This window comes from Macadamia integrifolia, unplaced genomic scaffold, assembly GCF_013358625.1.
Source record: "Macadamia integrifolia cultivar HAES 741 unplaced genomic scaffold, SCU_Mint_v3 scaffold_18A, whole genome shotgun sequence".
Taxonomy (NCBI): Eukaryota; Viridiplantae; Streptophyta; class Magnoliopsida; order Proteales; family Proteaceae; genus Macadamia; species Macadamia integrifolia.
Window position 1 is genome coordinate 63,265 of NW_024870636.1, and position 12,855 is coordinate 76,119.

The 12,855-nt window shown below is 38.4% G+C and overlaps 2 protein-coding genes across 4 annotated transcripts; one reads left to right on the forward strand and one right to left on the reverse strand.

Annotated features, from left to right (window-relative positions):
* Nucleotides 1-735: 735 nt before the first annotated feature.
* LOC122071137 (WD repeat-containing protein ATCSA-1-like) lies at nucleotides 736-9,112 on the forward strand. 2 transcript variants are annotated; one of them, XM_042635431.1, is made up of 9 exons: nucleotides 736-1,240; nucleotides 2,166-2,426; nucleotides 2,514-2,673; nucleotides 3,271-3,428; nucleotides 6,376-6,628; nucleotides 7,232-7,386; nucleotides 7,476-7,565; nucleotides 8,465-8,536; nucleotides 8,751-9,112. In XM_042635431.1, the coding sequence occupies exons 1-9, from the start codon at nucleotides 1,091-1,093 to the stop codon at nucleotides 8,808-8,810; spliced, it is 1,359 nt and encodes a 452-aa protein (XP_042491365.1). In that variant the 5' UTR covers nucleotides 736-1,090; the 3' UTR covers nucleotides 8,811-9,112. The 2 variants fall into 2 exon arrangements, with proteins under 2 accessions (XP_042491365.1, XP_042491364.1); XM_042635430.1 differs by having other exon boundaries at nucleotides 738-1,240; nucleotides 3,253-3,428.
* Nucleotides 9,091-12,697, reverse strand: LOC122071136 (endo-1,4-beta-xylanase 5-like). 2 transcript variants are annotated; one of them, XM_042635429.1, is made up of 7 exons: nucleotides 12,569-12,678; nucleotides 12,342-12,410; nucleotides 11,765-11,811; nucleotides 11,421-11,646; nucleotides 11,011-11,174; nucleotides 10,798-10,896; nucleotides 9,091-10,317 (listed from the first exon to the last, which is right to left on the reverse strand). In XM_042635429.1, the coding sequence occupies exons 2-7, from the start codon at nucleotides 12,400-12,402 to the stop codon at nucleotides 9,184-9,186; spliced, it is 1,731 nt and encodes a 576-aa protein (XP_042491363.1). In that variant the 5' UTR covers nucleotides 12,403-12,410; nucleotides 12,569-12,678; the 3' UTR covers nucleotides 9,091-9,183. The 2 variants fall into 2 exon arrangements, with proteins under 2 accessions (XP_042491363.1, XP_042491362.1); XM_042635428.1 differs by having other exon boundaries at nucleotides 12,342-12,697.
* Nucleotides 12,698-12,855: the final 158 nt, after the last annotated feature.

A 12,855-nucleotide genomic window follows, 5' to 3' on the forward strand; every position in this document is an offset into this window, starting at 1 on the left:
GGGGGTGGGGGGTGGGGTTACAAATGAACCATTTATTTAAAGTATATAAAAGGGGAAGAACAACTCTTAGGTGGAATATAGCTGCTAGGGAATAAAGGTGGATATGTAACAGCTATATTTGAAAAGTCTATGTAATGGTTATATTCGAAACATCTATGTAACAGCTATATTCGAAACGTCTATGTAACAGCTATACATGCAAATATTATATAGAGACTATGAACCATTTGCAGGAAAAAAACACCTGCCAATCTGACACCTAATGTATATGTAACGGTTATATTCGAAACATTTATGTAACTACTATATTCGAAACATCTATGTAACAGCTATATTCGAAACGTCTATGTAACAACTATACATGCAAATATTAAATAACAACTATGAACCACTTGTGAGAAAAAAAGAACTCTGCCAGTATAGCACATGAAACGCCAGACTATGTAATAGTTATACATTCAAATATTACATAATGTCTATGAATCATTTGTGGGAAAAAGAACCATGCCGGTCTGGCACATGAAACGCCCAGATTTTGCAGAGTGCATAACGATCACCTTGCCTCCTCTTGATGTCCGCTAAATATGTTCTGGCGCATCCTCCCATTGGCTCATTGGTCTATTGAGAATAAATAAACTTTTTTTTTTGTAAGTGGGAATAAATACACTTTTTTAAATGACTATATATATATATATATATATATATATGATTATACAGATAAACTCCAAGGAGAAGCTGGCTTGTGCCTATGTATTAGATACTACAACAATCTTTCCCTTTTTTGTCCTTTTGGTAGATTTAGATACTACAATCACATCCTCTAATGGGCCGAGAATTGTATTTGTTAGCCATGCCTGGGCCTATATGGACCAATGTCGTCCATAGTTGAGCCTATGAGTCTGTGATCCAAAGTTCCAAAACCAAGACGTGAAACGGTGGATGACTAAAATTGGTATCTTCTTGGAAGTACTCAGTCAAGTTGATTCAAGAAACTTTGCGGTCTTTATTACAAAGAATCAATATCAGCTTTTGAATTCGCCGGTGTCGGTTTTAGCATTAGCGGCAGGTCTACGACGAAGATGCACCGGAAATGTGGAAGGAGGTTCGAGATAGAGAAGCGGGTAAACTCCGCCCTTATTCTTTCGCTAATCGCATTAGATCCAATCGTGTTTCTTCTCTGCAACTTTCAAATCACAAAGAGATCATCTCATCTCACTCTGGTGCCATTAATACCCTTCAGGTTTGTTCTTTTCCTCTATGAAATTCTTCATCTTTTGATTTCGTTTTGTTTCTTAGACTTGATTGAGATTATTGTATCCTGAAGATCAAAACCCTTGTTTTCTTTTGTTTCTCTGTTTGTTATTTTACTCTTGAGCTGTTCTTAGTAAGTTGTGTACTCCATCAATCTCTTCTTCCGGACGGGAATTTAATACTGTTTCCGACTGAGAGAGATGTACGACCCGCTTTATATCTGCTCTTGTGGTAAAGTTGGTTCTGCTACTTTTGGTACTGTACCAGTTCGTGAATTAGAAATCGTTGTTGTTGTTTTCTGGCTTCTGGTCTTTCAGTTATTCCTTGGATTTATCATGTTGGCTTGAGATGTTTTATTATATTTAAGAAACTAATAAATTCTATACTTCAATTAAGATATGTTCCTTTGCGGTTGAACACTGGGGATAGTTTATCCCGCACTCTGCAGAACCCTATTGAATGATGGTAGCCTTTTAATCTGTTTCATAGCGGTGGTATTACCAGAAAAAAAAAATTTTGGGCTCTTAGCCTTGTAATCTACCATAACAGTGTTATTCTCTTAATTCTAGAGGGGTTTTATTTATTTATTTATTATTTAAAATTCTGGGAGTAATTTGTATTAATGCTTGAATTTTGATATTTCTTCAATTGAGTTATGCCTCTCAAGTAGAAAAAAAAAAAAAAAGTTTCTGGATTTTTTAAACAGTCTTCATCAGGAATGCACTGTATACTTGTAAATTGAGTACCAAATTACATCGTAATGATTAACCAGTCTGCCAAAAGACTCCAAATTAGTTCCGACATAAGGAAAATAAGAGAATGGAAAATCTGTGAAATTACCCGTGTTTCCTATGCTTTGTATGGTTTGTATACTTGACAAATATTGATGAACATTTTTCATATGGCAAGGTCAGCTTGATTTGACAGAGGGAAGGTATCTGTTATCTGGAGCAGCTGATGGATCAGCTGCTGTTTATGATGTAGAATGTGCAACTGATTATGAGGGAGGTCACTTTATTGCAAAGCACAAGTGCATACAGTTTGTTGACAGGCAACATGAGCATGGCCATCAATATTCTGTATCCTCAGCCATTTGGTATCCTGTTGACACAGGGTTATTCATCACAGGTTCATTTGATAAGCATATTAATGTCTGGGATACAAATAATATACAGGTACACAACAGATTTCTGTCCTTAAAACTTGGCTCATATTGATTGGATTTGATTTATTTTCTAATGCACAATTGTGATGCCTTATAGGTGGTAGCAAATTTTAAAATGCCTGGAAAGGTGTACAGGACAGCTATGTCATCAATAGCTACTTCCCACATGCTGATTGCTGCTGGGACTGAAGATGTTCAAGTTCGTTTATGTGATATTTCATCGGGGGCATTTACTCATACATTATCTGGACACCGTGGTAAGTTATCATGTCAGCATGAAAACTCTGGTACTTCATGATGTAATTCTATTCTTTTGTGTCGTTTTCTTCTTCCAATTTTTAATCTATGTTGTTGCATGTTTATCTCACAATGCATGCACAAGCATAGATGATGAGATAACTATTAGATACTGCATTTAAATTATTAATGATATTTATCTTGAAATCTCATCTGAACCCTACTTAATTTTATGAAAAATCACTTTGATATTTTCAGAAGTGCTCTATTCCCAACCACATAACACTTCACTACACTCTCCCCACCCTATAATCCTTTCCACGAATTGGATGCACCTAAGACCTCTCTCTCCTCTGCAGCATCTATGCATTTAAGTAAGTGCAAATGTATGTGAATAACTTGATTTAAGTAAGCCAATACCTACATGATGGTGAGTTGGTGACGGTTAAAGTCCTTTGTTAATCAGAATCAAATTTTTTGCTTTCATTTCTTGGTTCCTGCGCATGTAATCTAGGAGTGAAAGGATCCTTTTTTAATCAATTGTTTATGAATGATGTTAAATTTTGGATTATATATGGTTCCTGATTCTGTTATTGTAGATGGTGTAATGACTGCAGAATGGTCTGCTTCTAGTGAGTGGGTTTTGGTTACTGGTGGTTGTGATGGGGCAATTCGGTTTTGGGACATCAGGCGTGCAGGATGTTTCCTTGTGTTAGATCAGACCCAGACTCAACTTGGGAGACGCCCTCCCCTCAATGACCAACCTTCCATGAAAGTAAGGTCCCTCCCTCTCTCTTTCTTTCTCATATAGGCTTTCCTGTTGGCCAGGCTTACTTTATTTGTAGCTTTATGGATTTATGGTGCTTGCTGTCTGATAAGCTTCTGCATGATGATGCAAACTGCATTAATCCATCTAGAATTCCTGAAAGGTATAGAAAACGAAATTCGTCAAATAATTTTGTCTTTTATTTGACGGCAGGCCAAACGTTAGTTTTCTATTTTAATTAATTTTTATATTAAAATGTGACATTAAAAGTCGGTTGTAGGAAATGGAAATCTCCTGGAGAATTCCCAATTCAAGAGGGGGAAAGAGATGTCAGTGATAGCCTTTACATGCTCCTTGGATTGTAGTCCTACACCCCTACTGGCATAGCCAGCCCTTCTAGGTAAGGGGGGGTGGAGAAGCGCTGATGTTGGACAGCCTAGTGTTTCAAAATCTAGGGTTGAAGTTGCTGAAGTACAATAGAAAGATGGTGGAAAGGGTAGGATGGATAGGGTGTTAAGGAATAGAAGAGAAATGGGGAAAGTGTAAGGGAAAGCTACTGTTTAGGGATATGGACAGTACCTGTGAACACTGCCACAAACAGTAGTGTGAATAAAAGAGGAGAGTGTAGGGGAAGAGCTCACAGGCCACACACATACATAAATAAACTTCTATGCAACTGTGTAATATGATAGGGCTACATCAAAATATAATAAACTCAAAAATAGAAACTTAGTAAACTTCAAACTCTTCAACACCTAGATCTAGTCTAATAGACTTAAACTACTAATAATCAACCTATCATCTCCTACTACTAACTCCGAGTCTCCGACTACTAACATGGGTAAGCCCCCTTGACATGCCATTGAGCCCCACACTAAAAAAATGAAAAATACAATACCACCCGCGGAATTGGAAAGAATTACAAGAATTCCCCAACTAAGTAAAAGAGTAACTGGAGCCCAATGGGCCTAATGGATTAGAATATGTCCAGCTACTCTAATGCCACTGCATCATTTCTCCCCCTTTGAAATGAACTTGAGCCCATCGAGTTTCGGATTGGAATCAGTCCGATTCTGCTGGAACCCTATTAATTTGAACGGGAAGAAGCAAGATATTCCTAAAAATCTGTGATTCTGTTGATTTTTTTTATTAAATAAACTAGGGGATCTTGCTACAAGAGGTAAATTTCATTGATAATCTGATATTTACTGACTAAAAGAAGGAAACAATGGCAAGAAATGATGATCAAACATATAATGGGCAATTCAAGGGAGGATATCGAAATCGGGCTTGGTTGATTTCTATTTGAATCGGGCAATTCACCCAATCTAATAATGATTCTTCAAACCATGTTGCATGCCTTTCGTGCTTGAAAGAATATGTATTTAATACCTTAGTGCTGCACCTTCTTGTCAAAAAGCCATGATTGTTCAAGGAGAATGCGACAAACCTGCAAAGGAAGCATGTCACACTGAACATAGAATACATGAGTAAACACCTCTACTGAATTTTAAGATTGCTGTTGTTCACCCAAGCAACATCTTCAGGAACAACACTGGTACAACTTCCACTGTAGATCACCATTATGGACAATTAATCGTTGCACTTCACCCTTGTCTGAAAAATACTATTATGTCATCAATCATCCTCTTCAGATATCTTTTATAGGGCTAAAAGAAGAAGACAAAGAATGGAACGATATTGTCGTTCTGGTCGTGGTGTGGTGAGTGGTGGAGGAATGATATGAGATTTATCCACTATCCTTTCTAAAGAGTTCAAATTACATTGATTGGGATGTTCAAAATTAGGCGTTACAATGGGGGTTCGGTATGAGAAGGACCAGACTGCTGTGGGTAAGAATGGGAAGTGTCTCCAAGCTTAATTGGACTCTTTCTTTTGTCTGGAGGTGCAATTATGTTAATGGCAGCTTGTAGAACTGCCATCATTGATTGGAGAGAGGTAACTATAGTGTTCATGGTATCGACACTGATTTGAATAGTACTGGTGGTGCTTTCAAGAGCTGAAACTCAACTGGTGAGGTTATGTAGGCCTCTCTTAATCTCATCATTAAAGGAATTGAACTGTTGGATCACCTCACTGTTGGCTACCATGTTTAAGAGTCAATGAGGGACAAAATAGGAGATCTGAATTAGCTCTAATAAAAATTATGCAGGACAGCATGGTGTTTCAAAATCTAGGGCTGAACTACAACAGGAATTCAGTTGAACAGAGTATGATGGATTAGGGTTTTAAGAAATAGAAGGTAAATAAGAAAAGTGTCAGGGAAAAATGCTAGTGTTTTGTGATTGTGAACAGTAACATGGACAAAAGTAAAAAAAGAGGAAAAGGGAGGGGTAGGGAAGAGGTCGCAACCCACACACTTTCACAAATAAATATATATTGAAAACAATAAAAGCTCATATGGCTGTGATAAATAAAAATTTATCCACCAATGAAACATATCATCACAAAAATCATTAAATGCTATCAGCATATAGGGTTGGCAGCGTTTGTGTTCATAATGCATCAATCCATTTTTTTATGTTTCTGAGTAGCTTCTGTGCATATATTTATGTGTTGTGTATATGTTTGTTCTGATGCGGTAACTTACTATGCAGGATAAGTGGATGTGTTAGGAAGTTTATTTGGGACTTTTGTTCAGTATTTTGTTTGTAGTCTCACACGGCAATTAGGGTTTTGTTTTCTCTTCCATTTTTTCTATGAGTTTATTCAGTATTGTTTCTTTTGTTCCTGTTGATCTGCTTCGATATGGTAGCACTATTAATGATTGATGTTGCATTTATGGACATGCTTAATGGTAGTTTTTCCCCCAAAAGAAAATTATATAAGATATATATATAGAGAGAGAGGGATGATGTGTCAGATTACTAGTTTTATGCTGTCACTTTGGCTAATACTATTAAAATATTGTGCTCTATTGTATCTTAATTCTTAGGGCTCAATATCGAAATCCTCACTACCGGGCCAATCTTCATTCACAAGAAACAAGACATTGCACAGGAAAACAGCTAATGGTGCTCTTTCAAAACAGTTGCCAGCCCTTTGCAAGTTTCCAGGTCAATTCAAGGGTTCGTCAAGGCAGAGAATACATCCAGGGATGCTGTCTAACCATGATCGTGCAACTGCTCACTATGGTGCTGTTACTGGGCTCAAAGTAACTGAAGATGGAACGTACCTGTTGAGTGCAGGTTTATTTCTATCCATTTTATTTTCGTGGCACCAATGGTATCACCTGTTGCTTCAGGAATCTAGATTGCCTATATTTTCTTGGATGTGAAGCTTTCAATTGGTTTATCATAAGGGAATCTTATGAGTTATTTGCAAGAACCTGAGGTCAGTCCGGTAGTTATACAACATTGAATGTGGCATACATGCAAGAGGTTTGACTCAGCATGTGTTCAGAAAACCTATAAGATCTTTGTTAAGCCATTTAATTCACACTTATTTGGAGCTATCAGGAAGAAATGTAAGAATATCTCAATAAAAGTCCTCTGAATGTTTACAATAGTTATTTGATTTTGTCAGTTGTCGATGTGGGATATTTTGTTGGTATGGACTATGGAATGGTGGGTCTCACTCTCACCCCTTCCGTCATAATGCATAAGATCTACAATTTTTGCTTCTTATCTTTGTATTTTCTGGCCTGCATGAACTAATTTTATAATTTGTTCTGTTTAGAAATCAACCTAGGGTTTGTCATCTCTCTTTGTGGCATTCCCCTTTATTTTTGTTAGTTAAACTTCATCATGCTTATCATTCCATATAAGTTTTGCAATGCTTGTGGATTGCAGGCTCTGATTCAAGATTAAGACTCTGGGATATTGAATCTGGCCGTAATACTTTGGTGAATTATGAAACTACCCGCCTCCAAACCCGCAAGGCAATACAACTAGCTGTAACTCAGGATTCAGACACCGTGTTTGTTCCGTGCATGACATCTGTCAAAGTAACCTTCTTGTTTCTTTATCACTACCTTTGTTTTTTTATGGTTGCTCATTTTCTTAAGAACCTTGGCTTATTCTGAGAATTTGTTAGGCATTCAATGTATGGTCGGGTCAGACTTCCCTGACATTTCGTGGCCACTATGAATATGTGAACTGTTGCTCGTTTAATTCACAAGAACAGGTGCGACCCCAATACCTCTTAATGTTGTTGAATTTTATGAATCTCTTAGAAATGGCATGAGGCACCAAGTTCCCCAGTGATCATGCCATCTGAATTTCATATTGAACTGGCAGATCTATCTTCATCCAGCGACTAGGAACAGTCCACACACACAATTGGGCAAACTGGGTGGGTTTGTATGGATGGACAGAACCTCCGCTGCTGCCTTCTCTCTTTCCACCTTCTTGCTTTGATGGTCTCAATCCATAAACATTGTTTTTCTATATGGCCTTGAGATGGTTTTCCATACCCAATTGGGGCCTACTGGGTGGCAAAACAAAAGTTCATGGGAGAAGATCCTCCAGCGTACACTAATCCCCTGCTGGCAGGTTTTCAGGAATCAGATTGGAATTGGCAGAATTGGCCAATTCAAATCGGGATCGGCTGACACCACTTCCGATTAATGCCAATTCCTGCAACCTATTTTCGAATCAGCCATGAATGCTCTTCGAGCTTCATTTTTTGCTATTTTTTCCTTATTTTAGTCAATACAATTATAGAAAATCAAGGAAACTTACCTCTTGTAGCAAAATATACAAGCCTCTTGAATAAAGAAGTCCAAATAATCACAGATCTATGAACTATTTTTTACTTCCCAATTCGAGTTTCTGGCAAATTCTGACTGACTGGATCCGATTCGAATCGGAATTAATGGAGGCCAATACTGTGTTGGATTCTGGGTTTGTAAAGGGGGGGGGGTGAGAGAACAAACCCACCACCACCACTTGGAACTTGCAATTTTTCCTAATATGATCAGACCATCTGATGGGTATAATGCTTGGTGCTTGGAACTTTTAACTACTTGCCAATATCATGTTTATATTAGATACAAACTGCTTGACTTACAATCTAGTTGGCAGGAATTGTACACAGGTGGCAATGATAGACAAATTCTTGTCTGGTCGCCACAGAAGTTGTTAATTTCTGAAGCGGTACTCTCTCTCTCTCTCTCTCTCTCTACACACACACACACACACACACACAGAAACAACCACCACAAATGCACACACCTGATACTACAAACAATCAGATTCCAGGACCTAATTTTTCAGTATGTTTACTTCAGTATGCTAGGAATACAGACACCTATAAATATTAGCTGCTTTCTACAGTATGGTCACTCATTTTGTTTAGATGGACTTGCAGGATGAAGCAAATAGGGAAGAGCATATGTTGACATCCGACCAGGATAACTGGAGTGACTGATGACCAACTGCAGTTCAGGAACTTGTACAGTAATTTTTATCCCCCTTTGGGTTTTTCTCCACCCTCTTATCAACTATCATATAGTTATTCATTAGGGATGTGAGGGGAAGCAAAAGAAAACATAAACCGACTGTCCTCAGCCCTCAACTTATTTTGTATGTAGCCTAACTAATTTCCTTGTGAATGTTGGGTAAACAATTAGGGCAGTAACCGTCTCATGGTTCATCGTTGAGTATAGTTGTTGCGACCATGTCTCTTTTTGTTCATGAATTAATACAAGTTTGGAAGCAAGAATTGGAATACTTTATTGTGTAAGAAGATTCCTACATTTTATTTCTTTTCCTCATGAAACAGAAGGTGAAATTAGAAATTCTCATCTGTCATGAACATGAAAATGTAGCAATGTCTCTGAGTTTCCTGTTGGTACCTTGAAGCTGTGAGTTAAGGTGGAATTCATGGATGGGTGAGTCATTGTTATGTCATAGTCTCCATGAAAGAGTGAAACCTCGAAGGAGCCATTGGTATCTGTTGATAAAACAAGGTTACTGTGTCTCCATTCATTGATCAGCTTGTCCACAACATCGCCAGCTGGGAGGTTCCTGAAGTTTTCATCAGTGAGGCACGTCTTGTTACAGCCCTCAGGATGCCATGCTGCCCACATGACAATTCCATTGATGGCTGGATGAGAGTGAGCCTCTCTCAGAATCTCCTCCAAGTACTGTGCCTGATTAGGCATACTTTCAATATCCAGCTCTGTGATCCAAAGGGGTAGCTTTGCTGCTGCTAGAACATCAAGGGAGGATCTCATGTAAGGAATGTTGGGTGTTATACTGAAATGTGACTCAACCCCAATTCCCATCTTCCCAGGATTTGTGGATTGAATCTCCCTCAGCTTCTGAAGGTACTTGGCCGGTGTTGAGCTTTGATCTCTGCTATCCTCAATCGTATTGTACTCGTTCATGAACATTGTTGTGCCCCCATCAAGTTGATGTGCCCTCTGGTAGAAAGCAGCAGATGCATCCTTCCCTAGCTTATCTTCAAAGAATGAAAAGTGAAGGTTCTCATTAACAACATCCCATGCTATAAGCTGCCCTTTGTATCTTGACACAACGGAATCGATCCTCTTTGCTGCTGCTTCCCTGAGTTGATCGGGGGAAAGTGATTTGACCCAGGCAGGTTGATACTTGGGATCATCCCAGAAAACATTGTGACCTCGCACTGCAATGCCAAACTGTTTAGCAAAGCTAAGCATGGCATCTGCTACTGAGTAGTCTTCTTTCCCAGGAAAGTTCTCTGTGCTGTACCATTTCATTTCGTTTTCGAAGGTGGTGACAGTAAACCTGGAGACGAACCAATTTCTATAAGCAGGGTTGTCGAGGATGGCCTTAGTTATAGAATTGCCAAACGGGAAACTTGGATTCTTTTGATGTATGGAGACTTTTGCACCAGCAATGGTTTTCCCTTTGCCATCATCTACTGCCTGGAATCTCACCTTTCTCTTTCGTAACTGCATGAATCATATACATCCATCAATGTAAAACAGTTTCAATATGATCTTTGAGGAAACAAACCACAAAACCCGGTTACTACCGGTTTCTTTCTCATTACTATGCCTAATGAATTATAATGCTTCATTATTTGCCACATGGCAGCACATTACGACCAGTTAAGCATTTTATTCGTATATAATTTCAGCTCAAAATGAATAGATGAAATAGCTAAAATTACAAAAGATGTTATAATGTATTTTTATATTCATCTCCATTTGATTGTGTTTTGATAATTTTACTAGGACTTTGAATAAGAGTATGAGCAATTTTCTTTGGTTGCTTTGGACGAAAAATTTGATCATTGAGACGTATGTGAGGTCCTTTGTCTAGTCCATATACCATCAAGTACGTGGCAAATAATGAAGCAATATTTCACTGGATATAGTGAAAGCCTAGCTAGAAGCCTAGAAGGGCCCAACTAATATGAACTTGTTTACCTTCTGGACGCTTTGATCTTGGTGAGTCCTCCATTGCTTCTTGGTGAAAGGTTGTAAGGAGACACTGTCAACCCATATCTCAACTGTTGTGTTCTTGGTCTGAAGCATGGTTATTAATTACATCAGTAACTTAGGGTGAACTGAATTATCAGAGTATCAGAAGAAATAAACTTACAATACACAAAAATAGAGAAGAAATAGGATGGCAGGTACCTCAAAATACAGTTCAGCAGGGCCAGATGAGTTCACAGTAAGGCCTCCTTTAAGCATTGACCAACAGCCAGATTCAGCAACAACTGCACCTGCATATATCGAACGATCTTTTGTACTGAAAACCGCAGTTACTGGCACATTTCCTTCAACCACCTGTACCCAAGCTGTAAGAGAAACACAAAATTAGAGAAGCTTTAGTTCAAGCAGTAGTAGCTATGGATATTGTTAGTAAAAAAAAGACACCGTCTTCTCGCAACTCTAGGACTAACCGCCTGACCTATTTAAAGCAATAAGGTACCGTTCTCACTATCACCAATTGGTTTTAATGTAATTGTAAGTTGCTAAGAGCCTGAACCTTGGACTCACCAAATATCATCAATTTAAGTACTTGTTGGTGAAAGAAGAATTACCAGAGAAGGTGTAAAGCCTGCCCTTAAGTAGGTAAAGCTTTTGGGAGAAGCTATCAGAAGGGTGGTTTCTACTATGAGCGACCATGAAGCTGTTTCCTCCATCTGATGATAACCGATTCTCTATCTTTGCATGCCCAAATATGTGCCATCCATGCAAACCATGGTTCAAATCTGGGTTAATGATGATCCCTCCTCCATATTGTGGTTTGAGAGGTTCTGCCAAGCACTGCCCAAAATCAAAATTGAGTTAATTATAAGAACAAAATGGGTGGGTTTTGTCATCCAAAGTGTAGAACTCCAATATGATTAGCATTGATAATATGAAGGGAAGAGCTCTAGCTTGCCTGGATGATAGCTGAATAATCATAGGATAAAGCTTCAACTGCAGCCCCTGCAACCAATAACCAAACACTAATTTTTATTATGACCCATTTAAGAACCATTTAATAGCCTAATTATGGAGCAGTAATCAATCGATTGAATAGAAATGTGTATATGTCCTGTCGCTAGATTACCTAAATTGGTGAAAATGGTGTGAAGACTTAAATTGGTGGGGATTGATTAGGCTCGATTGAAATCAATCAAAACTGACCAGGCCCCACCGGTTGGCACCGCTACTCATTGGGCTAAGAAATGGCATTTTTTCCTCTTAGGGGGGGGGGGGGTTGCGGAAGAGTTCTTGATACTCAGTGTGAGAGAATATCCTATAGCCACGGTAATGGGATGTGAAGAATTGTCTCATCAAGTAGGAGGCCCACATGGTTATGGAAAGAGAGAGAGGGCGTCCGAGAGGACCCCCACACTGAAACTGCCCCTCCAAAAAAAAAAATGAAATGACAATATTCTTATAGTCTATGAATCGTTGAAACCCAACATTCGATGTTCAATCAATCTCTACTAAAAGTTAGGGAAATAACAAACCTGCAAAAAGGACACAACAAAGAAGAAGCAGTTGATTCTCCCCAACAATGAACGTCACCATCGTAAATTCTAAACAATCACAGACAACGCACCTTCAATCCTAATTCTACTCGTGAAGAACTCATGCATGAAAAATAGTAAATGAAGTAGAAAATAATAACACAAAGAACTACTAAATAGATAGTAGAAGAGTGGAGAGGAGAAGGGAGAGAACAAAATTGAATTACATGTAATGGCTGAAGGAACAATAATAAGCTAGAGAGGATATGTAGTAGAATGGCCATAAGGAGAAAGAACCATGCCAGTCTGGCACAGGTAATGTCCAGACACAGCTAGCAGGCACAAAATAGTCGTGCTGCCCTTTATGTGTGCTGAAAATGCTCCTTACTGTGTTCATATTGTCTACGCACTGACATTTCTTATATCAGACTGACAAGGATAAAGTCATAATTTATTACCATTGGCCTTTTTCTTTTTTTTTTTTTTTTTTTTTTTTTTTTTTTTTTTTTTTTTT